The following is a 27,090-nucleotide window of genomic DNA, read 5'->3' as shown; positions in this document are numbered from 1 at the left end:
CCACTGCTCCAAGGATTTTCACAAAGGTACTAGGGTCCCTTCTAGCTGTGCTACGACCAAGGGGCGTTGCGGTAGTACCTTACTTGGACGACATTCTGATTCAAGCGTCGTCCCTTCCTCAAGCAAAGGCTCACACGGACATCGTCCTGGCCTTTCTCAGATCTCACGGATGGAAAGTGAACGTGGAAAAGAGTTCTCTATCCCCGTCAACAAGGGTTCCCTTCTTGGGAACAATTATAGACTCCTTAGAAATGAGGATTTTTCTGACAGAGGTCAGAAAAACAAAACTTCTAGACTCTTGTCGGATACTTCATTCCGTTCCTCTTCCTTCCATAGCTCAGTGCATGGAAGTGATCGGGTTGATGGTAGCGGCAATGGACATAGTTCCTTTTGCGCGCATTCATCTAAGACCATTACAACTGTGCATGCTCAGTCAGTGGAATGGGGACTATACAGACTTGTCTCCGAAGATACAAGTAAATCAGAGGACCAGAGACTCACTCCGTTGGTGGCTGTCCCTGGACAACCTGTCACAAGGGATGACATTCCGCAGACCAGAGTGGGTCATTGTCACGACCGACGCCAGTCTGATGGGCTGGGGCGCGGTCTGGGGATCCCTGAAAGCTCAGGGTCTTTGGTCTCGGGAAGAATCTCTTCTACCGATAAATATTCTGGAACTGAGAGCGATATTCAATGCTCTCAAGGCTTGGCCTCAGCTAGCGAGGACCAAGTTCATACGGTTTCAATCAGACAACATGACAACTGTTGCGTACATCAACCATCAGGGGGGAACAAGGAGTTCCCTAGCGATGGAAGAAGTGACCAAAATCATTCTATGGGCGGAGTCTCACTCCTGCCACCTGTCTGCTATCCACATCCCAGGAGTGGAAAATTGGGAAGCGGATTTTCTGAGTCGTCAGACATTGCATCCGGGGGAGTGGGAACTCCATCCGGAAATCTTTGCCCAAGTCACTCACCTGTGGGGCATTCCAGACATGGATCTGATGGCCTCTCGTCAGAACTTCAAAGTTCCTTGCTACGGGGCCAGATCCAGGGATCCCAAGGCGGCTCTAGTGGATGCACTAGTAGCACCTTGGACCTTCAAACTAGCTTATGTGTTCCCGCCATTTCCTCTCATCCCCAGGCTGGTAGCCAGGATCAATCAGGAGAGGGCGTCGGTGATCTTGATAGCTCCTGCGTAGCCACGCAGGACTTGGTATGCAGATCTGGTGAATATGTCATCGGCTCCACCTTGGAAGCTACCTTTGAGACGAGACCTTCTTGTTCAGGGTCCGTTCGAACATCCGAATCTGGTTTCACTCCAGCTGACTGCTTGGAGATTGAACGCTTGATTTTATCGAAGCGAGGATTCTCAGATTCTGTTATCGATACTCTTGTTCAAGCCAGAAAGCCTGTAACTAGAAAGATTTACCACAAAATTTGGAAAAAATATATCTGTTGGTGTGAATCTAAAGGATTCCCTTGGGACAAGGTTAAGATTCCTAGGATTCTATCCTTCCTTCAAGAAGGATTGGAAAAAGGATTATCTGCAAGTTCCCTGAAGGGACAGATTTCTGCCTTGTCGGTGTTACTTCACAAAAAGCTGGCAGCTGTGCCAGATGTTCAAGCCTTTGTTCAGGCTCTGGTTAGAATCAAGCCTGTTTACAAACCTTTGACTCCTCCTTGGAGTCTCAATTTAGTTCTTTCAGTTCTTCAGGGGGTTCCGTTTGAACCCTTACATTCCGTTGATATTAAGTTATTATCTTGGAAAGTTTTGTTTTTAGTTGCAATTTCTTCTGCTAGAAGAGTTTCAGAATTATCTGCTCTGCAGTGTTCTCCTCCTTATCTGGTGTTCCATGCAGATAAGGTGGTTTTACGTACTAAACCTGGTTTTCTTCCAAAAGTTGTTTCTAACAAAAACATTAACCAGGAGATTATCGTACCTTCTCTGTGTCCGAAACCAGTTTCAAAGAAGGAACGTTTGTTGCACAATTTGGATGTTGTTCGCGCTCTAAAATTCTATTTAGATGCTACAAAGGATTTTAGACAAACATCTTCCTTGTTTGTTGTTTATTCAGGTAAAAGGAGAGGTCAAAAAGCAACTTCTACCTCTCTCTCTTTTTGGATTAAAAGCATCATCAGATTGGCTTACGAGACTGCCGGACGGCAGCCTCCCGAAAGAATCACAGCTCATTCCACTAGGGCTGTGGCTTCCACATGGGCCTTCAAGAACGAGGCTTCTGTTGATCAGATATGTAGGGCAGCGACTTGGTCTTCACTGCACACTTTTACCAAATTTTACAAGTTTGATACTTTTGCTTCTTCTGAGGCTATTTTTGGGAGAAAGGTTTTGCAAGCCGTGGTGCCTTCCATTTAGGTGACCTGATTTGCTCCCTCCCTTCATCCGTGTCCTAAAGCTTTGGTATTGGTTCCCACAAGTAAGGATGACGCCGTGGACCGGACACACCTATGTTGGAGAAAACAGAATTTATGTTTACCTGATAAATTTCTTTCTCCAACGGTGTGTCCGGTCCACGGCCCGCCCTGGTTTTTTAATCGGGTCTGATAATTTATTTTCTTTAACTACAGTCACCTCGGTACCATATGGTTTCTCCTATGCAAATATTCCTCCTTAACGTCGGTCGAATGACTGGGGTAGGCGGAGCCTAGGAGGGATCATGTGACCAGCTTTGCTGGGCTCTTTGCCATTTCCTGTTGGGGAAGAGAATATCCCACAAGTAAGGATGACGCCGTGGACCGGACACACCGTTGGAGAAAGAAATTTATCAGGTAAACATAAATTCTGTTTTTTAGTTTCTGAGTTGTACAGCTCTATCTCTCCCCACACATTTCCTGTTATGGCTGTATCTATATCTATTGTTGCTTTGGTAGAATACAAAAGTGCATAGGGATTATCTGCTGGAGCTGCCTACAAGCTGTGAGCTCAGTTGAAATACAATGCCTGTGTCTAAACACTGATAAGGGGGGTGGAGCACAGTGCTCCAGGCAGCATGGCTATGTAAGTATTTTTGCTTATTGTTGAAAATTATTTTAAAATAGTCGCCAGCAATTAATTATCCCTTTTAGGATATGCACAGATCTCAACCTGTTTTATGGCACTTCAATACACTTGAGTAGGTAAAATGGTACTTAGGACCACATTAGCGCTGCGGAATCTGTTGGCGCTCTACAAATAAACAATAATAATTATTAAATGGCAGGAAATGTTTCAGTACGCTGTCCCTTTAATACAGACGTGAGATTCTTATATAAAGGCTAAGGAACAGCTCTTCCCTCTCTCAGTAACTTGTGCATTGCGGGTGTATTTAATTACACAACTGGCTCCCTTCCTGCAGCTCTGTGCTGACTGTAGTGCCGATGTGTTACTTGCGCCTAATGTTAGGGGACAAATAAAGCAGCTTCCAGACCATTCTAGGTCCCTGTTTTCTTTTAAAGAGACTTGAAACTTAGAGACAGTAAAGTTGAAATTAAACTTACTTTATTTATACTTTACTTATATTATCAGATGCGCTTTGCTCTCATGATTTTCTTTGTGGAAGAGCAACTCTACGAAGGCTTATAGGAGCTCAGGAGCGTACAGGTTTCTTTAGTAGTCTATAGCAACAGTGTTTATAGTAATGTTATACATAGTTGCAAACACTGCTGCCAGATGGCTATAGACATGTGCACGCTCCTGAGCTCACCTAGGATTACCAAGAGGACTAAACAAAGTTCATAATAGAAGTAAGTTGGAAAGTTGTTTAAAACTTCATGATCTATCCAATCCGTTTACATTTAATTTTAACTTTGTTCCTTTAAAATGTAACTTTCATGATTTGGATAGAGCAAGCAAATTGAAAAAAAAAATCAAATTTGCTTAATTCTTTTTGTATCCTTTTTCCTAGGTATAATCGGGAAGCTGCTTGTGTTTGGATCACTATATGGCAGCAATTTTAGCAACAATGTTAACATTGTTACCAACATTGTTGCTGCAATACCACTGCCAAATAGTGCTTTGTACACATGCACACTCCTGATCTTACCTAGATGTGCTTTTCAATAAAGGAAAGCAAAAGAATGAATAAAATTGTATCAAATTCCTTGGCAGAAGGTATCTGCCAAGTGTCAGTCTTCAGTTTGTGCTTCCAAGTTCTGCAGGGGGAATCTGTATTTGAATCATGAAAGTTACATTTTGATAAACTTTTACGGAAAATGTCTTTACTCAAACAGTAAATGTAGGTCTAGAACATACATGTGCACGTAGGGTTAGTTCTGGGAGGAGATTTAAATAATACATTGCTTTTCTGCTGCACTCTGTGATCCTGAGCATTGCTAACCATTCAGATAACAGCATTTGTTTTTTTTGTTTTTTAAATCTATTTTATCTTTAGGTTTGGGGATGGTCACCCCTATTAATGACCTCCACTCAGCAGCAGAGAACACAATGCCCAAAGGAGAGAAACTGACCCGTTGCAAACTGGCCAGCATGTATCGATTAGCTGATCTGTTTGGATGGGCCCACCTGACAAATTCCTATTTTACGGTGAGAGCTGCATCCTTTTGGGATAACGACTTGTCTGGCATGGGATAACGACTTGTCTGGCATTGCTATAACAGGACTTTTTCTTCATCCAGTAGTGAATAACATGTTTGTTCACTTGCACATTGTAACAGTTGATTCACACATGATCAAAAAATGTCATCAATGTACCTCTCACTTGTGAAACTAAAATCTGATCTCTTTGTAGGTTAGAGTCAGCAAAGAGCAAGATCATATTCTCATCATTCCTAGGGGCCTCTCATTTGCCGAAGCTGCTGCTTCCAACCTGGTAAGTGTGTGCTTGTCTTCCATGTCTGTTTACAAGGCTTCCTCCGAAGTTCTCCTTGTGTTGAGTGAATGTATGAAACATCCATCATTCTGCAGTGGAAACGTTTCACCTCGACTATCCAGAGACCTTTTTCTATCTTACACTATAACTTTTTGGTTTCCTCTACAGGTAAAGCTGAACATTATTGGAGAGGTGGTGGATCAGGGGAGCACCAACCTGCAGATTGACCCTTCAGGCTTCAGTCCCCATGCAGCTATTTATGCTACTCGTCCAGACGTGCGTTGTGTCATCCATATCCATACCCCCGCTACTGCTGCTGTGAGTGACATGAGTCTATAGGCCCTTTAATAAAAAAATAAAAAAAGAAATAGCACTGTTTTCATATGTTCAATAATGTTGTATACATTTATAATAGTTAGCCTGCATAGCAAGACTATACAGGAATAAGTGCAGGTCAGGGAGAATCGGCTCTTAAATGTGACAAATAATTTAAAGGGCCATAGTAGTCAAAAAATGGCTATCAATCCTCCACTACCCTAAACTACTGTGTGTTTAACCCCCACTAGAAATACCGGTCAGAACTTGCAGATCACTACTGGTCCAGAGCAGAAAATGCCCTGATCCAATCGGCAGCGCTTGTTACACATCTGAGTTATACGGCTAGCGCTGCTGATTGGATCAGCAACGGGTTCTGCTTGGGACTAGCAGTACCCCGTAGGTCCTGAGAGGCACTCCTACTATGTGTTTAACCTCTTTGTGGGGGTTAAACACACAGCAGTGTATGGTGAATAGTCTTAAAACACTAATACGGCCCTTTAATGTTGAAAATGAACCTGTGCAAAATGGGAAAGTAACTTTGTCTTTATTGCCTCTTTCTTAAATTGTCTAAATAATAAAGTAAAAAAGAAAGTTGACATTGATTTGTTGCTCCTAGTGAAGTAATTTTTGTTATTTTATTTCTTTCTGTATATAAATTTAAGTTTAGCTTCTCTTTTTTTTCTCCCAGTTCTTTATCCGTTAAAGGGACATGAAACCCAAAAAGAATCTGATAAAAGAAGTAAATTGGATTTTTTATATATATATTTCAATCCTAGAAATTTTTAATTTTGACTTTCATGTCCCTTTAATGTTCTTGTAGACGCGCATTACCTCTTGCTTTTGTGTGGAAAGACGGTTTGCCCTATGCTCCCTAGAGGCTAAAAAGCAAGAACTGCAGCCTCGATTTCAAAATGCTGCAAATCAAACAGCTGGTTTAGGTCATTTGCAGCATTTTGCTTTTTAGCTTCTCTAGGGAGCATCTGACAAGCACAAGTTTTACACAAAAACAGTTGTTTAAAGGGACATGCAACCCAAACATTTTCTTTCATGATTCTGATAGAGAATACAATTTTAAACAACTTTTTAAATTTACTTCTATTATTTAATTTGCTTCCTTCTCTTGTTATCATTTGCTGAAAGGTTTATCTAGGCAAGTTCATGAGCAGCAGAGAAACTAGGTTCTAGCTGTTGATTGGTGGCTGCATATATACTGTATATTGAATGTGATTGGCTAACCCATGTGTTAAGTTAGAAGTTAGTAGTGCATTGCTGCTTCTTCAACAAATTATACCAAGAGAATGAAACAGATTAGATAATAGAAGTAAATTAGAAAGTTGTTTAAAAGTATATTCTTTATCTGAATCATGTAAGAAAAATTTGGGGTTTCATGTACCTTTAAGGTCCCTTTAGACGTTTTAATGTAATTAGATGATGGTTTTGTTTCAGTAAGAGCGTGTTATGTAATGCCTGTTCGTCCAGACTTTGTACACTTTATTCCAGCGACGGCTCCATACTGCTTGTGCAGATCTCAGCTGTTTATTCTCAGTGGTTCCTGCTCTTTTCTCAGTCTCCGCCTCCTTTTGCAGGTCTCCTCTATGAAATGCGGGATCCTCCCCATCTCGCAGGAAGCGCTGCTGCTGGGGGATGTGGCCTATTACAATTACCACGGCTCTCTGGACGAACAAGACGAGAGACTCCAACTGCAGAAAGTGCTAGGACCCAGCTGCAAGGTGGTTATTGCTAGTGAGGACTCTGTCAGCAGCAGATAAAACCTCTAGGCATCTGTTAGCTGCGTATTGTTATTAGGTCAGACTTGGGTATAATGACTACATAGGATGGAGCATGCGGAGGCCTCTTGCTTAGGCTCCAGGACTACAAACCCTCCTTCAGCTTCCCAGACAGCTCATCATCTTGATGTAAATATTGTAGCTGATAACTTATCTGTGGCATATAAAATATAATGTGGCCAAAGGAATGTCATTACTGTAGGAATAAAGAAGCAGTTATTGCGCCTGGGGGTCAGACTCTTGTTAACCCCTTGAATACAATGTGTTGGAGCCCCACTCTGGCATGCTAGGGGTCCCTAACCATAATCATTACTTTATCTTGAGACTGTAGGCTGTGACATTTGTGCACTGGGATCTTATAAACGGCAAGGAGCCGACAAACTGTGCCTTAAAGGTACATTCCAGATAAAATTGGAATTCACGTGGATGCATTTCAGCATTGAATAGAATATTTTTTTTAAATATACATTTATTCGCAAAAATGCTTCTTATGAAAACTAAAGCTGTTTCAAAAGTATATTTAAGTATGCACAGACTTTTTATATTTAAACTTTTTGAGTCACCAGCTCCTACTGAGCATGTGCGAGAATTCACAGAATAAACGTATATGCATTTGTGATTGGCTGATGGCTGTCACATGGTACAGGGGGAGTGGAAATAGACATACCTTTTAAAATTGTCAAAAAAAATCTTTTACTCATTTGAAGTAAAGACTAAGTGCTATTGCATTAACTTGTTATCTTGCATTTGTTGATTATGCAAATGTACTGTGTTGACTGGTCCTTTAAGGGTAAAACAGTTTTACAGTGTACTGTCCCTTTAAGGACTATTATACTGGATTTGCACTGCTGTGCATAACTAATTACTACTATTAAACACCGTGATTACTGCTGCACAGACACACAGTCTCTAATGAATGAGAAATGCTTTGCACGGTTAGTTTACTAAGCTGGTGTTTTCTGAATGTTTATATCACTCTCTACCTTGGTGTCCTTTGATCACTTTTTGCACTCAGTATTGCTTGAGACATAAATTGGTAGCGCTTTTCTGCCGCTAGTCAGTCACGTAAAGTGACCCGCTACTCTCTTGTCCTTGTTTAGATTCTGGTGCTCAGGAATCACGGAGTGGTGGCGCTGGGCGAGAGCGTGGAGGAAGCTTTTCATTACATCTTCAATGTGCAGCTGGCGTGTGAAGTGCAGGTAAAAATAAACCCACGGGTTATGACTTTATTTTATTTTGTGGTGTTTTCAAAATCTAAATTGAATGTGTATATATGTATGTATATGTGTGTGTATATATATATATGTGTGTGTGTGTATGTATATATATATGTGTGTGTGTATATGTGTATATATATATATATATATATATATATATACTGTGTGTGTGTGTGTATATATATATATATATATATATATATATATATATATATATATATATATATATATATATATATATATATATATATATATATATATATATATATATATATATATAGGATGAAGGAAGGCACTCACTGGTCTTTTAAATTAAATATGTATTAAATCAAGCGTGACGTTTCGGGGACACACTCCCCTTTGACATAATAAATATATATATTTGTGTGTGTGTATATATGTACGTGTGTGTGTGTGTATATATATATATATATATATATATATATATATATATATATATAGGTAGCCCTCAGTTTACGCCGGGGTTAGGTTCCAGAAGGAATGGTTGTAAATTGAAACCCAGTTTATAATGTAAGTCAATGGGAAGTGAGGGAGATAGGTTCCAGGCCCCTCTCAAAATTGTCATAAGTAACACCTAATACATTATTTTTAAATCTTTAAAATGAAGACTTTAAATGCTAAACAGCATTATAAACCTAATAAAATAATCACACAACACAGAATACATAATTAAACTAAGTTAAATGAACAAAAACATTTGCTAAACAGCATTATAAACCTAATAAAATAATCACACAACACAGAATTCACTTGAATTTTTCTGCAAACAGTTCTTTCTATGCATTCCAATCTGGATTGATTTATAGACAGGAAGATCTTGTTCCTTTGAAATCTGCTCGATAGCTCAGGTCTGGTTAAACTAATTAATTTCAGCTTGCTTGGCTTTGCTGCAACACAAGCGGACAGCTCCACCTACTGGCTATTTTAATAAATGCACTGCTTCTCAATGCTTTTCAATAGCAGTCACATGACTGGAAAAAAAGGTTGTTATTCTGAAACGGTGTAAATTGAACCGTTGTAAAACAAGGGCCACCTGTATATATGTACTGTATGTGTGTGTATATACTGTGTGTCTGTATGTATGTGTATGTATGTGTGCGTGTGTGTGTATATATATATATATGTATATATATATATATATATATATATATATATATATATATACATATATACATACATACACAGGCACACGTATACATATACAGTTGTGCTCATAAGTTTACATACCCTGGCAGAATTTATGATTTCTTGGCCATTTTTCAGAGAATATGAATGATAACACTAAAACTTTTCTTTCACTCATGGTTAGTGTTTGGCTGAAGCCATTTATTATCAATCAACTGTGTTTACTCTTTTTAAATCATAATGACAACAGAAACTACCCAAATGACCCTGATCAAAAGTTTACATACCCTGGTGATTTTGGCCTGATAACATGCACACAAGTTGACAAAGGGGTTTGAATGGCTATTAAAGGTAACCACCCTCACCTGTGATCTGTTTGCTTGTAATTAGTCTGTGTGTGTATAAAAGGTCAATGAGTTTCTGGACTCCTGACAGACCCTTGCATCTTTCATCCAGTGCTGCACTGACGTTTTTGGATTCTGAGTCATGGGGAAAGCAAAAAGAATTGTCAAAAGATCTGCAGGAAAAGGTAGTTGAACTGTATAAAACAGGAAAGGGATATAAAAAGATATCCAAGGAATTGAGAATGCCAATCAGCAGCGTTCAAACTATAATCAAGAAGTGGAAAAGAGGGGTTCTGTTGAAACCAAACCACGGTCAGGTAGACCAACTAACATTTCAGCCACAACTGCCAGGAAAATTGTTTGGGATGCAAAGAAAACCCCACAAATAATTTCAGGTGAAATACAGGACATGTGGTGTGGCTGTTTCAAGATGCACAATAAGGAGGCACTTGAACAAAGATGGGCTGCATGGTCGAGTCGCCAGAAGAAAGCCATTACTACGCAAATGCCACAAAGTATCCCGCTTACAATACGCCAAACAGCACAGAGACAAGGCTCAAACCTTCTGGCACAAAGTCATTTGGAGTGATGAGACCAAAATTGAGCTTTTTCGCCACAACCATAAACGCTACATTTGAAGAGGAGTCAACAAGGCCTATGATGAATGGTACACCATTCCTTCTCTGAAACACAGAGGTGGATCAGTGATGTTTTGGGGATGTGTGAGCTACAAAGGCACAGGAAATTTGGACAGAATTGATGGCAAGATGAATGCAGTATGTTATCAAAAAATACTGGAGGAAATTTTGCATTCATCAGCCCGGAAGCTGCGCATGGGACGTACTTGGACATTCCAACATGACAATGATCCTTAACACAAGGCCAAGTCAACCTGTCATTGGCTACAGCAGAATAAAGTAAAGGTTCTGGAGTGGCAATCTCAGTCTCCTGACCTCAATATCATTGAGTCACTCTGGGGAGATAAACGTGCAGTTCAAACAAGACAGCCCAAGAATTTACAGGGACTGGAGGCTTTTTGCCAGGAAGAATGGGCAGCTTTACCATCTGAGAAGATAAAGAGCATCATCCACAAATATCACAAAAGACTTCAAGCTGTCATTGATGTTAAAGGGGGCAATACAAGGTATTAAGAACTGGGGTATGTAAACTTTTGATCAGGGTCATTTGGGTAGTTTCTGTTGTCATTATGATTTAAAAAGAGTAAACACAGTTGATTGATGATAAATGGCTTCAGCCAAACACATAGAAAGTCTGACACTCTTAGATTCGAAGGAAAATGGAAGAGTTAATTACAGCATTTTGCCAAATGATGATAGGCTCAGGACAGTATCAAGCTCTCTTCCTCCCGGGACCCTAATCTACAGCCACACAATGCGTGCCTGCAACCAAACATACTGAAATACAAACAAGGGTTAAACAGATGCAGTCCCCAGACACATCCCTTGAGTTTCTAGACTGTTTTCCCCCCTTATTTGCTGCAGCCAGTTTGGGGCAGTTATAACTGATGCCCTTTAGATATCAGCCAATCACTGTGTAGCATGTCAAAAGGAAAGGGTTCTATAAGATGCTCACAAAAACTATACTTTCTAGATTAAAATTACAGGAAATGAAGGCAAAATAAACAATGTTAAAGTGCACTCCAATTTTAAAATTCTTTTGAGGAATTCATTTTTAAATATGTTGCTTTATATAGTCACATAAATGAGGAGTAATTAGTAGATGCTTTTATAGAAAAAGAAAATACTTTTACTGTATTATGTTAGAAATTATCCAAAATTATACCAGATGAAATCTATAAAAAATCCCAAGCATAATGCTTGTGTGAGTATAAGTGTATGTATATGTATTTATGTTGTACAATTGTACAAAGTGTTTATCAAACACCATTGCTAAATAGTTTGCTGACAGCAGCAGATATGCAGAAGATCTGGTCAGTGCCTCCACAAATCTTTATGCCCATGGAAATGAGAGCATCACTTTAATGTTCCTTTAAATATGTCAGAATGTGTTGCAAAAGAGCCCAACAGCACGATGGCTATATCCAAAAGATACAGTCCAGACTACCAGCACCCAATATCTACATATAATTCTGTGTCTCCCCTATGGACCCCATCAATGTAGTTTTCAGGGGTGTAACTACCATTGCTGCAGCAGGTGCAGTGACACCAGGGCCCAAGAGCTGGGGGCCCCATAACAGCCAGTTTATACATAGGAATGAGCAGAATGTGTACAATCCTAATACAGAGGAGCCTTTTATTAGTGTCTACAAAAAATTAGTATGCAGAGCTACCTGTATATTATTACTATTGCTTTCGACTGAGTTACCTTTTGGGGGCCCAAATACATTTTGCACCAGGGCCCTCTGTAAAGCAGGTCTGCTACTGTTGGTTTTAATTGGCGCTTTATCAGTCTAAAAAAGGTGGGAAGGGGTTAAAAGATGGAAGTGTTTGTATTGGATCATTAGAAACTACACCCTCTAGTGTGCAGACGATTGGCTATCTTTTTATTGGTATGGGCTTAAATGTCTGTATTGTCATGTTTTTTAGCATATGCCCGGGAAACGCTGATAATAAAGCTTTAATAAAGACTTCATACTATATGTTACAGCCCAGCTTGCCTTTTTGTTTTCAGGTCCATGCACTGGCTGGTGCTGGAGGGGTCGATAACCTTTTGATGCTGGATCTGGAAAAGTACAAACCTGTCACCCATAGCCTGGCTGCAGCTGGCGGCGGCGGGGTGAATATGGAGGGGCAGTACAAATGGAAGGTGGGGGAGCTGGAGTTCGAGTCCCTCATGAGGATGCTGGATAACCTGGTGAGTGCAGAGTGGGATTATCTGCACATAGACAACCATACTTTGCCTCACTTCGTCCGTTACATTTACAAACGTCATTATTAGCCGTTAGTGCAGCTTTGGTAAACATGTAATGCGCAAGTCACTGTCCACCTTCTCACTGGTCACTGTATTGTGCTATAGCTTTATTAGTGCAGTTCTGGTGCATCAGTGCTATTAATACATATATAAACAGGCAGTTACACTAATATACAAACATATGTAAGTTATAGGTCACTATATTGTGCTATAGCTTTATTAGTGCAGTTCTGGTGCATCAGTGCTATTAATACATACTGTATATAAAGAGGAAGTTACACTAATATACAAAGTAAATACCGGTATCGGCGCTTCAGTCCTGGGAATAAGTCAGAGCCCCATGTTGTGAGGAGTGGAAGAAAAAAGCCGGTTATGCTTAATTTTAGAGTGCAATGTTAATCCACAATCTGGCTGTTACAAGCAAACCAGCTGATGATACCGGAACCTCTGCGTTCAGATCCGGATGGGTTGCAGCCCGTAATGGAAGGTGTGTGCTCTTGAGTAACACCCAATCAGAGACAGGAACTAGGAAAGAGTAGAAGACAGGCGCAGCCCAATTCAAGTGCAGGGTGTTTTATTATAACATTAATGCAAGTACAAATGCATACTCACAGACGTTTAGGAAATTAAACAGCAATTTCAAAACATAAGATGATTCCTCCAGTATGGTGTTAGCATTCACAGCCCAGGCACGAACATCTGTCGGATAGTACCAAGTATGGGTGAGAGGTGCTGGAACCTAAAAACTGCTACTGGTAGTATGATAAAACTCAGTATAACTGAGTTATACCGAGTTTTATCATACTACCAGTAGCAGTTTTTAGGTTCCAGCACCTCTCACCCATACTTGGTACTATCCGACTGAGATGTTCGTGCCTGGGCTGTGAATGCTAACACCATACTGGAGGAATCATCTTATGTTTTGAAATTGCTGTTTTATATCCTAAACGTCTGTGAGTATGCATTTGTACTTGCATTAATGTTATAATAAAATACCCTGCACTTGAATTGGGCTGCGCCTGTCTTCTACTCTTTCCTAGTTCCTGACACTAATATACAAACATATGTAATGTGCAAGTCACTGTCGCCCTTCTCACTGGTTACTGTATTGTGCTATAGCGTTATTAGTGCAGTTCTGGTGCATCAGTGCTATTAATACATATATAAACAGGCAGTTACACTAATGTACAAACATATGTAATGCGCAAGTCACTGTATTGTGCTACAGCTTTATTAGTGCAGTTCTGGTGCATCGGTGCTATTAATCCTATATAATAAATGGCCAAGTATGTTTGTCAGATGCAGTCATGCGCAGTAGAGACTGCACATGACAAACATACCTGGCCGTTTGGATCCTGACACTCAGCACAGAGCAAGGCTGAAGCGGAGTGTCGGGGGGCGTGGCCGACAAGAGCGTCACGGTGGGGGCGTGACCGGACACGGCGAGGGGCGTGGGCGGGTGCCGCCGCAATGTGGCGTGGCCGGATGGGTGCAGCGATGGGGGCGTGGTCATAGAGTCAAAGAGTTTGAAAGCCAGAGCCAGAGAGGGAGCAAGAGAGGGGGGGAGAGCAAAAGAAAGGGGGGAGAAGGGCCATAGAAGGGAGGAGAAGGGCCAAAGAGGGGGGGGGGAGCCAAATAGAGGGGGGAGAGAGAGAGCCAAAGAGGGGAGAGAGCCAAAGAGGGGTGAAAGAGAGCAAAAGAAGGGGGAGACAGAGCAAAAGAAAGGGGGGAGAGAACAAGAGGGGGCAGAGAGAGCAAAAGAAAGGGGGGAGAGAGAGAGCCAAAAAGAGGGGTGAGAGAGAGCCAAAAAGAGGGATGAGAGAGAGCCAAACAGAGGGGGAGAGAGAGAGCCAAAGAGGGGAGAGAGAGAGCCAAAGAGGGGGAGAGAGAGAGCAAAAGAAAGGGGGGAGAGAGCCAAAGAGGGGGCAGAGAGAGCAAAAGAAAGGGGGGAGAGAGAGAGCAAAAGGGGGGGGGGAGAGCAAAAGAAAGGGGGGGGGGGCCAAAAAGAGGGGTGAGAGAGAGAGCCAAAGAGGGGGGGAGAGAGAGCCAAAGAGGGGGGGAGAGAGAGCCAAAGAGGGGGGAGAGAGCGAGCAAAAGTGGAAAGAGAGCCAAAGAGGAGAGAGCAAAAGAGGGGGCAGAGAGAGCAAAAGAGGGGGCAGAGAGAACAAAAGAGGGGGCAGAGAGAACAAAAGAGGGGGCAGAGAGAACAAAAGAGGGGGAAGAGAGAACAAAAGAGGGGGCAGAGAGAACAAAAGAGGGGGCAGAGAGAACAAAAGAGGGGGCAGAGAGAACAAAAGAGGGGGCAGAGAGAACAAAAGAGGGGGCAGAGAGAACAAAAGAGGGGGCAGAGAGAACAAAAGAGGGGGCAGAGAGAACAAAAGAGGGGGGGAGAGAGCGCAAAAGAGAGGATCGAGAGAAAGCAAAAGAGAGGGGGGAGAGAGAGCAAAAGAGGGGGGGGGGGGAGAGCAAGGGGTGGGACACGGGCTTTAGTACTAGTACATATATAAGAGGCAGTTACACTAATGTACAAACAAATGTAAGTTATAGGTCACTGTCGCCCTTATCACTGGTTACTGTATTGTGCTATAGCTTTATTAGTGCAGTTCTGGTGCATCGGTGCTATTAATACTGTATATAAAGAGGCAGTTACAGTAATATGTGCAGGAGGGGTGTGGGTTTAGGAGTGTGAGGCGCAACTTAATGCTTAACAAAACAGAAAAGCTGAGGGGCGCTTACGTTCCTGGAGTTGGTCTGGGAGCAAGAAGAAAGCCGGTTGCTCTATTGAGCAGGAAGTAAATCCGCTGTGGTAGCGTGTTGCAATTTGCAGTGATGATCTCCTTCCTGTGTCACTGTGGTGATGGGCGCTGCCTGAGATAGAAAGGGGTGTATTCTCCAAACACCTCCAGCAGGGAACAAACTGTGAAAAAAGAGCAGAGATAGGCGCAGCCCAATTCAAGTGTAGTATTATTTTATTCAGTGTAAGAGCACACGTGCAAATGGCTACTTACAAAATAGATAAATAAAAACTGCATATAAAGGTATCTTTACATCCAGACTGTATGGTTGAATGGCATACAGCCGTAAAACAATCTCTACGCGTTTCGTCTGAGGACGCTCAGACTTTCTCAAGAGGGAAAAAATTGAAAGTGATACAAGCATGGTTCCTGCCGGCTTTATAAAAGGAACCAATGATTGCATAATTGAATTATCAGCCAATCATTGTTTAGATGGATTAGATTGGTAGATAGGCTTGTTAGGTTACATGGTTGCTTTGTATTGTTGCATGTCTAAAAGGCATATATAATTTATTCAGTGCAATTGTTTCATATGCAAACTTAAAAATAAAAAATAAGCATGAATTATGCTAGGTATACAAACTATACAAAACTAATAATTGTGCAACTTAATGCTTATACCCTTATGTTTTAAAATGAGGGTATAAGCATTAAGTTGCGCCTCACACTCCTAAACCCACACCCCTCCTGCACACCATAACTAGATATTTTTGGGGAAAATATCTTAGGAGCTAGGGCACACCCGAAACAAGGCAGCGCAAAAAAGTTTTATATTCTTCTACCAAGAGTTACACTAATATACAAACATATGTAATGCGCAAGTCACTGTCCACCTTCTCACTGGTTACTGTATTGTGCTATAGCTTTATTAGTGCAGTTCTGGTGCATCGGTGCTATTAATCCTATATAATAAATGGCCAAGTATGTTTGTCAGATGCAGTCATGCGCAGTAGAGACTGCACATGACAAACATACCTGGCCGTTTGGATCCTGACACTCAACACAGAGCAAGGCTGAAGCGGAGTGTCAGGGGGCGTGGTCGATGGGAGCGTCGCGGTGGTGGCGCGACGAAGGGCGTGACCGGACGCGGTGAGGGACGTGGTCGGGCGCAACGAGGGGTGTGGTCGGGCGGGTGCCGCGATGGGGGCGTGGTCAGAGAGTCAAAGGTTTTGAAAGACAGAGCCAGAGAGGGAGCAAGAGAGGGGAGGAGAAGGGCCGAAGAGGTGAGAGAGAGACAAAAAGAGGGGTGAGAGAGAGACAAAAAGAGGGGTGAGAGAGAGACAAAAAGAGGGGTGAGAGAGAGACAAAAAGAGGGGTGAGAGAGAGACAAAAAGAGGGGTGAGAGAGAGACAAAAAGAGGGGTGAGAGAGAGACAAAAAGAGGGGTGAGAGAGAGACAAAAAGAGGGGTGAGAGAGAGACAAAGAGGGGGGGAGAGAGAGAGCAAAAGAGGATAGAGAGCCAAAGAGGGGGGAGAGAGAGCAAAATAAAGGGGGGAGAGAGCAAAAAGAGGGATGAGAGCCAAAAAGAGGGATGAGAGAAAGCCAAAAAGAGGGGTGCGAGAGAGCCAAAGAGGGGGGAGAGAGAGAGCAAAAGTGGAAAGAGTGCCAAAGAGGAGAGAGAGTAAAAGAGGGGGGAGAGAGAGCAAAAGAAAGGGGGGGGGAGAGCACAAAAGAGGGGACAGAGAGAACAAAAGAGGGGGCAGAGAGAGAGCAAAAGAAAGGGGGGAGAGAGAGAGCCAAAGAGAGGGGAGAGAGAGAGCCAAAGAGGGGGGAGAGAGAGCAAAAGAAAGGGGGGAGAGAGCCAAAGAGGGGGCAGAGAGAGCAAAAGAAAGGGGGGAGAGAGCGAAAAAGAGGGATGAGAGCCAAAAAGAGGGATGAGAGAAAGCCAAAAAGAGGGGTGAGAGAGAGCCAAAGAGGGGGGAGAGAGAGAGCAAAAGTGGAAAGAGAGCAAAAGAGGGGGCAGAGAGAGCAAAAGAAAGGGGGGAGAGAGAGAGCCAAAGAGGGGGGAGAGAGCGCAAAGGAGAGGGTCGAGAGAAAGCAAAAGAGAGGGGGGAGAGAGCAAGGGGTGGGACCGCTGTACTGCAAAAAATGGCCCGTGTACACAGGCTTTAGTACTAATACATATATAAAGAGGCAGTTACACTAATGTACAAACAAATGTAAGTTATAGGTCACTGTCGCCCTTATCACTGGTTACTGTATTGTGCTATAGCTTTATTAGTGCAGTTCTGGTGCATCGGTGCTATTAATACTGTATATAAAGAGGCAGTTACACTAATGTACAAACATATGTAAGTTACAGGTTACTGTATTGTGCTATAGCTTTATTAGTGCAGTTCTGGTGCATCGGTGCTATTAATACTGTATATAAAGAGGCAGTTACACTAATGTACAAACATATGTAAGTTACAGGTCACTGTCACACTTATCACTGGTCACTGTATTGTGCTATATCTTTATTAGTGCAGTTCTGGTGCATCGGTGCTATTAATACTGTATATAAAGAGGCAGTTACAGTAATATACAAACATATGTAAGTTATTGGTCACTGTATTGTGCTATAGCTTTATTAGTGCAGTTCTGGTGCATCGGTGCTATTAATACTGTATATAAACAGGCAGTTACACTAATGTACAAACATATGTAATGCGCAAGTCACTGTCACACTTATCACTGGTTACTGTATTGTGCTATAGCTTTATTAGTGCAGTTCTGGTGCATCGGCGCTATTAATACTGTATATAAAGAGGCAGTTACACTAATGTACAAACATATGTAAGTTACAGGTTACTGTATTGTGCTATAGCGTTATTAGTGCAGTTCTGGTGCATCGGTGCTATTAATACTGTATATAAAGAGGCAGTTACAGTAATATACAAACATATGTAAGTTATTGGTCACTGTATTGTGCTATAGCTTTATTAGTGCAGTTCTGGTGCATCGGCGCTATTAATACTGTATATAAAGAGGCAGTTACACTAATATACAAACATATGTAAGTTACAGGTTACTGTATTGTGCTATAGCTTTATTAGTGCAGTTCTGGTGCATCGGTGCTATTAATACTGTATATAAAGAGGCAGTTACACTAATATACAAACATATGTAAGTTACAGGTTACTGTATTGTGCTATAGCTTTATTAGTGCAGTTCTGGTGCATCGGTGCTATTAATACTGTATATAAAGAGGCAGTTACACTAATGTACAAACATATGTAAGTTACAGGTTACTGTATTGTGCTATAGCTTTATTAGTGCAGTTCTGGTGCATCGGCGCTATTAATACATATATAAACAGGCAGTTACACTAATATACAAACATATGTAATACGCAAGTCACTGTCGCCCTTATCACTGGTTCTATTCTCGCATGGTTTGTGCAAGTGCAAATACTGTTAAAGAATGGTATAATCTGGATATGGAGCTAGTGTTTTCAAGTCTCTCTCATATTATAGGGTCGCTTTCTGAAATTGTAAACCGTATAGGATAAGTGCAAATCGATGTGTGACACACTGTATGAATTAAATTATAAAATGAAATGCATATTATTATGGCTAACGTGGACATTTTTTGTGGACATTTAATTCCTAAAATCTGTTTTAATGAGATCCATAAAGTCACCTGACGTTTCATTTTATTATTCGGATTGTGCCGTCAGGGTTACAGAACAGGCTACGCGTACAGACATCCCCTGACCAGAGAGAAGCCGCGACACAAGAGCGATGTGGAAATCCCAGCAACAGCCACTGGTTTCTCATTTGAGGATGATCCCTCAATGCCACACTCGCCTCTGAAGTTCCTGGCTCAGCGGCAGCAAAGGGAGAAGACTCGCTGGCTGAACTCGCCTAATACCTACCTTAGGGTGCATGTTCCGGAGGAGTCTGTGAACGGAGAGATGAGTCCCAGAACAAAGATCACGGTGAGTGACATATACTGCTGCTAGAAAGCAACCCATGGACAGCGCTGCACAATACTGTGTACAAAACGGCAGTTTGCCTACATGCATAAGATCATTTTATAAAGTTGTTTGCCAGTAGACTCCTGCTCTGAAACATTTGAAAACATATTTTTAGTTGCTATTATTTTAAATATCACCTAATTTTTTATTATTATATTCTAGTAAAACTACTTAAGCTGTGTTTAATCATTTTGAAGGTTTAGAAAAAATATATTTTTTTTAAAAATAACGTACACAGTAGATACAAAACTCTGCATGTTATTTTGTATATGTAATGTCTTTAATGGGGCGTGCAGGGTTGCAATGTTAAAGGATATTTTTCCTTTGAGTGTTATAAGTGACCTAAACGACTTTATCTTAAATGCCATATGTAACTGAGCAACTATTACATCAGACGTAACTGTGCCCCTTGTACGTCAGACAGTACGTAACTGTGCCCCTTGTACGTCAGACAGTATGTAACTGTGCATCTTGTACGCCAGACAGTATGTAACTGTGCATCTTGTACGCCAGACAGTATGTAACTGTGCACCTTGTACGTCAGACAGTACGTAACCGTGCACCTTGTACGTCAGACAGTACGTAACCGTGCCCCTTGTACGTCAGACAGTATGTAACTGTGCATCTTGTACGCCAGACAGTATGTAACTGTGCACCTTGTACGTCAGACAGTACGTAACCGTGCACCTTGTACGTCAGACAGTACGTAACCGTGCCCCTTGTACGTCAGACAGTATGTAACTGTGCATCTTGTACGCCAGACAGTATGTAACTGTGCACCTTGTACGTCAGACAGTACGTAACTGTGCATCTTGTACGCCAGACAGTATGTAACTGTGCACCTTGTACGTCAGACAGTACGTAACCGTGCCCCTTGTACGTCAGACAGTACGTAACCGTGCCCCTTGTACGTCAGACAGTACGTAACCGTGCCCCTTGTACGTCAGACAGTACGTAACCGTGCCCCTTGTACGTCAGACAGTACGTAACTGTGCATCTTGTACGCCAGACAGTACGTAACTGTGCATCTTGTACGTCAGACAGTATGTAACTGTGCACCTTGTACGCCAGACAGTACGTAACTGTGCACCTTGTACGTCAGACAGTACGTAACCGTGCCCCTTGTACGTCAGACAGTACGTAACCGTGCCCCTTGTACGTCAGACAGTACGTAACCGTGCCCCTTGTACGTCAGACAGTACGTAACCGTGCATCTTGTACGCCAGACAGTACGTAACTGTGCATCTTGTACGTCAGACAGTACGTAACTGTGCACCTTGTACGCCAGACAGTATGTAACTGTGCACCTTGTACGTCAGACAGTACGTAACCGTGCCCCTTGTACGTCAGACAGTACGTAACCGTGCCCCTTGTACGTCAGACAGTACGTAACCGTGCCCCTTGTACGTCAGACAGTACGTAACCGTGCCCCTTGTACGTCAGACAGTACGTAACTGTGCATCTTGTACGCCAGACAGTACGTAACTGTGCATCTTGTACGTCAGACAGTATGTAACTGTGCATCTTGTACGCCAGACAGTATGTAACTGTGCACCTTGTACGTCAGACAGTACGTAACCGTGCCCCTTGTACGTCAGACAGTACGTAACCGTGCCCCTTGTACGTCAGACAGTACGTAACCGTGCCCCTTGTACGTCAGACAGTACGTAACCGTGCCCCTTGTACGTCAGACAGTACGTAACTGTGCATCTTGTACGCCAGACAGTACGTAACTGTGCATCTTGTACGTCAGACAGTATGTAACTGTGCACCTTGTACGCCAGACAGTACGTAACTGTGCACCTTGTACATCAGACAGTACGTAACTGCACCTTGTACGTCAGACAGTACGTAACTGTGCACCTTTGTACGTCAGACAGTACGTAACTGTGCACCTTTGTACGTCAGACAGTACGTAACTGTGCACCTTTGTACGTCAGACAGTATGTGACTGTGCACCTTTGTACGTCAGACAGTATGTGACTGTGCACCTTTGTACGTCAGACAGTACGTGACTGTGCACCTTGTACATCAGACAGTACATAACTGTGCACCTTGTACATCAGACAGTACATAACTGTGCACCTTGTACATCAGACAGTACATAACTGTGCACCTTGTACATCAGACAGTACATAACTGTGCACCTTGTACATCAGACCATACGTGACTGTGCACCTTGTACGTCAGACAGTACGTAACCGTGCACCTTGTACGTCAGACAGTACGTAACCGTGCACCTTGTACGTCAGACAGTACGTAACTGTGCACCTTGTACGTCAGACAGTACGTAACTGTGCACCTTGTACGTCAGACAGTACGTAACTGTGCACCTTGTACGTCAGACAGTACGTAACTGTGCACCTTGTACGTCAGACAGTACGTAACTGTGCACCTTGTACGTCAGACAGTACGTAACTGTGCACCTTGTACGTCAGACAGTACGTAACCGTGCACCTTGTACGTCAGACAGTACGTAACCGTGCACCTTGTACGTCAGACAGTACGTAACCGTGCACCTTGTACGTCAGACAGTACGTAACCGTGCACCTTGTACGTCAGACAGTACGTAACCGTGCACCTTGTACGTCAGACAGTACGTAACCGTGCACCTTGTACGTCAGACAGTACGTGACTGTGCAGATATAGAGGAGAGGGGGTACTAATGGCACTACTAAGATGAAAAAGCAGGGATGCTCATATGATTAATTGAGTTATTGATCTAGGCTATGATTGATACAATAGTGTAATATAATAATGAGCCAGGGTGCTATGTACAGTGTATGCAGAACACAAATGAGTCAGTCATAGACTGACACAAGTGTACATATGTATAGCACTCACATTCCTTAGGGGCCTAGCTGGATAGATTATGGTAGGAAAAGGTAAGGGAGGGGGAAGTTTATACAATTAAAATTAAATCTTTATTAGAAATTATTTAAAATATGATGTTTCACATACACACGAAAAGAAAAACTTAAAAACACAAGAGAATAGCCGTGTTGATGTATTACATAAATATATTAATCAATTCACTATCAGTAACAATGATGATCATAGGCTCCAACCTAGGATGTCGTTGTTAATCCATAGTTAGTACATATTGAAAAAAATGTTTCACTAGTGAATTTACTATATACGAATTTATATGTAAGGAAGTCTCCAGTTGAATATAGGTTATGCGAGAAATAATCTCTATATAGAATTACCAATAAGCTCTTATCTCTTATCAGGGAATATAAATCTGGCAACAATTGATAGCACATAATTATTGCTGACTAAGTATTCAGCGTATATAGATGTGAGAAGATCTAATCACATTCAGCTTACGCTGTTATCGTGTAAACGTGTATGTGAAACATCATATTTTAAATAATTTCTAATAAAGATTTATTTTTAATTGTATATACTTCCTCCTCCCTTACCTTTTCCTACCATAATCTATCCAGCTAGGCCCCTAAGGAATGTGAGTGCTATACATATGTACACTTGTGTCAGGCTATGACTGACTCATTTTTGTAGTACGTGACTGTGCACCTTTTGCATCAGACAGTACGTAACTGTGCAACTTTTACGTCGGGCAGTACATAATCGCACACCTTTTCAGTACATAATCGCGCACCTTTTCAGTACATAACCGCACACCTTTTCAGTACATAACCGCACACCTTTTCAGTACATAACCGCACACCTTTTCAGTACTTAACCGCACACCTTTTCAGTACATAACCGCACACCTTTTCAGTACATAACCGCACACCTTTTCAGTACATAACCGCACACCTTTTCAGTACATAACCGCACACCTTTTCAGTACATAACCGCACACCTTTTCAGTACTTAACCGCACACCTTTTCAGTACTTAACCGCACACCTTTTCAGTACTTAACCGCACACCTTTTCAGTACTTAACCGCACACCTTTTCAGTACATAACCGCACACCTTTTCAGTACATAACCGCACACCTTTTCAGTACTTAACCGCACACCTTTTCAGTACTTAACCGCACACCTTTTCAGTACATATCTGCGCACCTTTTACACCAGAAGATCTCACTGCTCCATATCCAGTGAAGTACTGGGCATAATTCAGTCCAGTAGATGCTTCTGTGGCTGATTTACTGGGGAAACTATATAGAAATCACAGGCAGCATGTGAACCAGATAAGCGATGTTACCCATCGCTCGTCACAAAGTAATTTATAAAATTATTTCTCAGGGATCAGCTAATTATTAACTTTGTACTAAACAAATTGAAAGATTGTTCTTTCCATTAGCAGACCAAGTGCAAAAACATCATTGTTTTAGTGAGGTCGATACTTCAGGTATATCCAGGAGAGTTCTTGTTTAACCCATTGGGTGCCAGTCTAGGCAATGAAGCTTTCACTGACAGCCAAATGGTCATATAATTTACTTTCAAACACAAGGTTCTTAGATGAAATACAGAACTATCTCAGCTGAAAAAAGCAAATCATTTTGAACGATTTAGCCTTTCTCGTTATTTATGTGACATGCATATGAATGTATTTTCGTTTGTATAGCACTGCCCATATACACAACACTTTATCAATACAAAGGATACAAGTGCATTTTAACATTGATAGAAGGTACAGAGCATTCTGTATATGAAGTCCCTGCCCTGATGAGCTTACAATCTAATTAGAAGTTAGGAAGCCTTGCAGGCAAATGAGGCTGATGGGATAAGTACCAGCCAGGCATAAGTACTTTAACACCAGGGCTATGGGAATTCCTGGTTGAGCAGGTCATTTTTTGGGATGGTGTTGTGGTCAAATGGTAACTTATTTCAGAGCTTCTGGGGCAATAAACTAAAATGTTGTTCTTGCTGGTGCTCTGACTATATCCACTAAAAAGGCCACTCCCTATGCCCAGTGAGACAGGATTGTCTTTTATATTCTCAGTCTGCCAGTCCTCTGCCTTGGTGCTGGTCTGGCGGTCTGTTTGGCTCACTCCTTCCTTTTATGTTGCAGTGGATGAAAGCCGATGAGTTCAGCAAGACCAGCGGTGGGTTCCCCATCAAGATTGAAGACCCTAATCAGTTTGTGCCTCTAAACACTAATCCCACAGATGTTCTGGAGAAGAGGAATAAGGTACCTTGCAGAACGTGCGGTTATTTCCCATAAGGCTTCACTGTCAGGTTTTATGCACAGCCTGTTGTATCTTTTCCTAATTTTATCAAAATGTTCCCTGAAAAGTAAGAGTCTGTACAAATAACTGCCTGACAGGTTTCCAGTTTAATTTCAGCTTTACTCCCAGGCGCCAGTAAATAAAATATAATATATGTAGCGGCTGGTTAGTATTGGTGCCATCTCACAGCCTCACGCCAGATATTGAATCTTTGTTTTGTAGATCCGGGAGCAGAATCGGTACGATTTAAAGACGGCTGGCCCGCAGTCTCACGTCCTAGCTGGGATTGTGGTGGATAAAAAGCCAAGTTCTGTAAGTGTAATCCCCTTTTATTTAATTTACTATAATGATTTCATTTGTGACATCACATTTGCTACTGAAAGTAACTGAAAACCTAAGTCTCTAACATTTTTAAAATGATCTGAATCATAGAAGTTTATTTTTTACGTTCATATCCTTTTAAAGGGACATGGAAGATAAAATTAAACCATTGTGATTCATACAGCATAACATTAAAATAATTACTTTATCAGTGATATCTGTTTTTCTTGTGTTATTTGTTAATACCTAACTCCTCACCTCAAGAGCATACTGAGGTAGGCACAGGAAGTGATGGTAAACCTCAACTAATGAAATGCCATATATGTAATCTTTGCCATTAAAAACCTATATCTGTACTTTTTTTTTTATATATCTATCCTTGAAAAGGGTTAAATCCATGCCTATAGTGATGCTTCTATTACAGTGTTATGCCGGCCCACTTTTTTTTTTTATGACAATTCCAATTAACATCCAATCAGTGTGTGTGTCTTATGACATTCTTGAAGTCTAGCTCTGTCATAGCCCAGCCAGAAGAGGAAATGAATGAGGCCGAGGGACACAAGATACCAAGTAGAATTATATTATCTTGTATTTTAAAATATATACACTTTAAAAAAAAATTATGTGTTTTTGCTTGTGCACTAATATTTTTCATTGCAACATTCTTAAAAGTCTAAAATTTACCATCACTTTAAGCCCTGTGCGGTAGCTCTGTTTCGAACAGTTATACGTATAGTGCACAAGACACGTGTTTGCTCTTTAGCCTATCTCCGTATTCTTTTGTGGAAAGGTGCCAAGTCTCAACAAAGAGTACTAAGAGATAGAGGTAAATGTGATCATTTTCACTTCCTGAATCGTGATTGATTATTTATTTTGACTTTAAGTAATGTTTGGTTGATTCTATAGGCATCTAGATATACAATGGCAGGGTTTGTGGCAGTGCAAATAGCTTAATGAAGGTTTGTTCTTGCTTCCTACAGCCCATACAGTTTGAAGAGGATGAAAATGCCCCACCCCCACCCCCCAACCCATTCAACTACTTGTTGCAGCAGGAAACTGATGGAGAAGTGAAAGGAGAGAATGGTGGGAATCACGGTATGTGGCAAGTGGGACTTGTGAGCTGTGTTTTTGCAGTCAAGGGAATAACTCTTGTTCCTATATATTTTCCCTGTTTTCTCCTTGCATGAAGGCAAACGTTTAATTTGCACCCCAGAAATAACGAAAACACACGTTTGTAGCTCTCGTGCCTGTATAACTGTAACCACTGCTCACATATGACTATCAGGAGACCTCCTACTTCCCTGCATGGTTTCTGCATGATGACTAACAAAGCTCTTAACCCTGCAGATGCTGATGATGACATGACTTCAGATGAAGCGTCATCTGCCCTAATAACTCAGTCCCTACCCCTGACGCCAGTTACCACTGCAGGTATTTCATTTATCTGTCTGTGTTTTTTTATGGTACAGAAAAAGATCATTTAAGTTTAAAGGGACATTAAACTCAAAAATAAATTTCCCATAAAGGGCCAGATTACAAGTGGAGCGTTATTTAACGCTCCTGCTCGGGCATTAACTGTGCTAGGAGAAGACTTTTTGTGCGAGTCGGGTTGCACTTGTATTACAAGTTGAAAGAAGACTGTTTTCGGTAACCCGACCCGCGTGAAAAGCCAAACTTACAATATTGCACGCATGATAACCTATTCCCTCATGGAAGTCAATTCAGCAAAAAAAGTGGGGGGGGGGGGGAGAAACTAACACCCTACTGGCGCGAAAATACAATCACATATTCTTAACCCCTTAACGACCGAGGACGTGCAGGGTACGTCCTCCAAAAAAAAGGCAGTTAACGCCTGAGGACGTACCCTGCACGTCCTCGGTGTGGAAAGCAGCTGGAAGCGATAGTGCTCGCTTCCAGCTGCTTTCCGGTTATTGCAGTGATGCCTCGATATGGAGGCATCCTGCAATAACCTTTGGTAGCCATCCGATGCAGAGAGAGCCACTCTGTGGCCCTCTCTGCACCGGAGATCGGTGGCTTTCCTCGTTGGTGGGTGGCGGCCATCGATGGCCCTGGTCATGTGGAGGGGGCGGGATAACGGGGGGCGCGCACGGACGCATGCACGGGAGGGGGCGGGCACGTGCACGGGGAGGGAGTGGGTGGGAACCGCTACACTACAGAAAAAGCTGTTATATAAAATGTTGAAATAAGGCAATATAAGTAAAAAAAAAAAAAAACGATCAGTGAGGTGGTGGGGGTTTGTCTGTGGGGGGGGGGGGGAAGCTACACTACAGAAAAAAAACAAACAAACAAAAAAGCCCTTTTTTTTGTCAAACTGGGT

The 27,090-nt window shown here is 41.9% G+C and overlaps 1 protein-coding gene across 9 annotated transcripts in view; it reads left to right on the top strand.

The window, feature by feature from the left end:
- ADD3 (adducin 3) overlaps positions 1-27,090 on the top strand; it is a 248,812-nt gene that overhangs the window by 194,513 nt on the left and 27,209 nt on the right. For 8 of the 9 annotated variants that reach the window (XM_053692765.1, XM_053692762.1, XM_053692759.1 and 5 more), the window contains 11 exons: positions 4,392-4,543; positions 4,749-4,829; positions 4,998-5,147; positions 6,734-6,877; positions 8,035-8,133; positions 12,294-12,476; positions 18,987-19,247; positions 24,275-24,394; positions 24,654-24,743; positions 25,733-25,847; positions 26,100-26,183. In XM_053692765.1, coding sequence (XP_053548740.1) covers positions 4,392-4,543; positions 4,749-4,829; positions 4,998-5,147; positions 6,734-6,877; positions 8,035-8,133; positions 12,294-12,476; positions 18,987-19,247; positions 24,275-24,394; positions 24,654-24,743; positions 25,733-25,847; positions 26,100-26,183 — 1,479 coding nt within the window. The remainder of the gene's footprint in view (positions 1-4,391; positions 4,544-4,748; positions 4,830-4,997; positions 5,148-6,733; positions 6,878-8,034; positions 8,134-12,293; positions 12,477-18,986; positions 19,248-24,274; positions 24,395-24,653; positions 24,744-25,732; positions 25,848-26,099; positions 26,184-27,090) is intronic. The other variant, XM_053692767.1, reaches the window with a different exon arrangement.

The sequence above is a fragment of the Bombina bombina genome, chromosome 9 (genome assembly GCF_027579735.1).
Source record: "Bombina bombina isolate aBomBom1 chromosome 9, aBomBom1.pri, whole genome shotgun sequence".
Lineage (NCBI taxonomy): Eukaryota > Metazoa > Chordata > Amphibia > Anura > Bombinatoridae > Bombina > Bombina bombina.
Note: the sequence above shows the minus strand (reverse complement) of the source record. Positions and strands in the feature narration are given on the sequence as shown.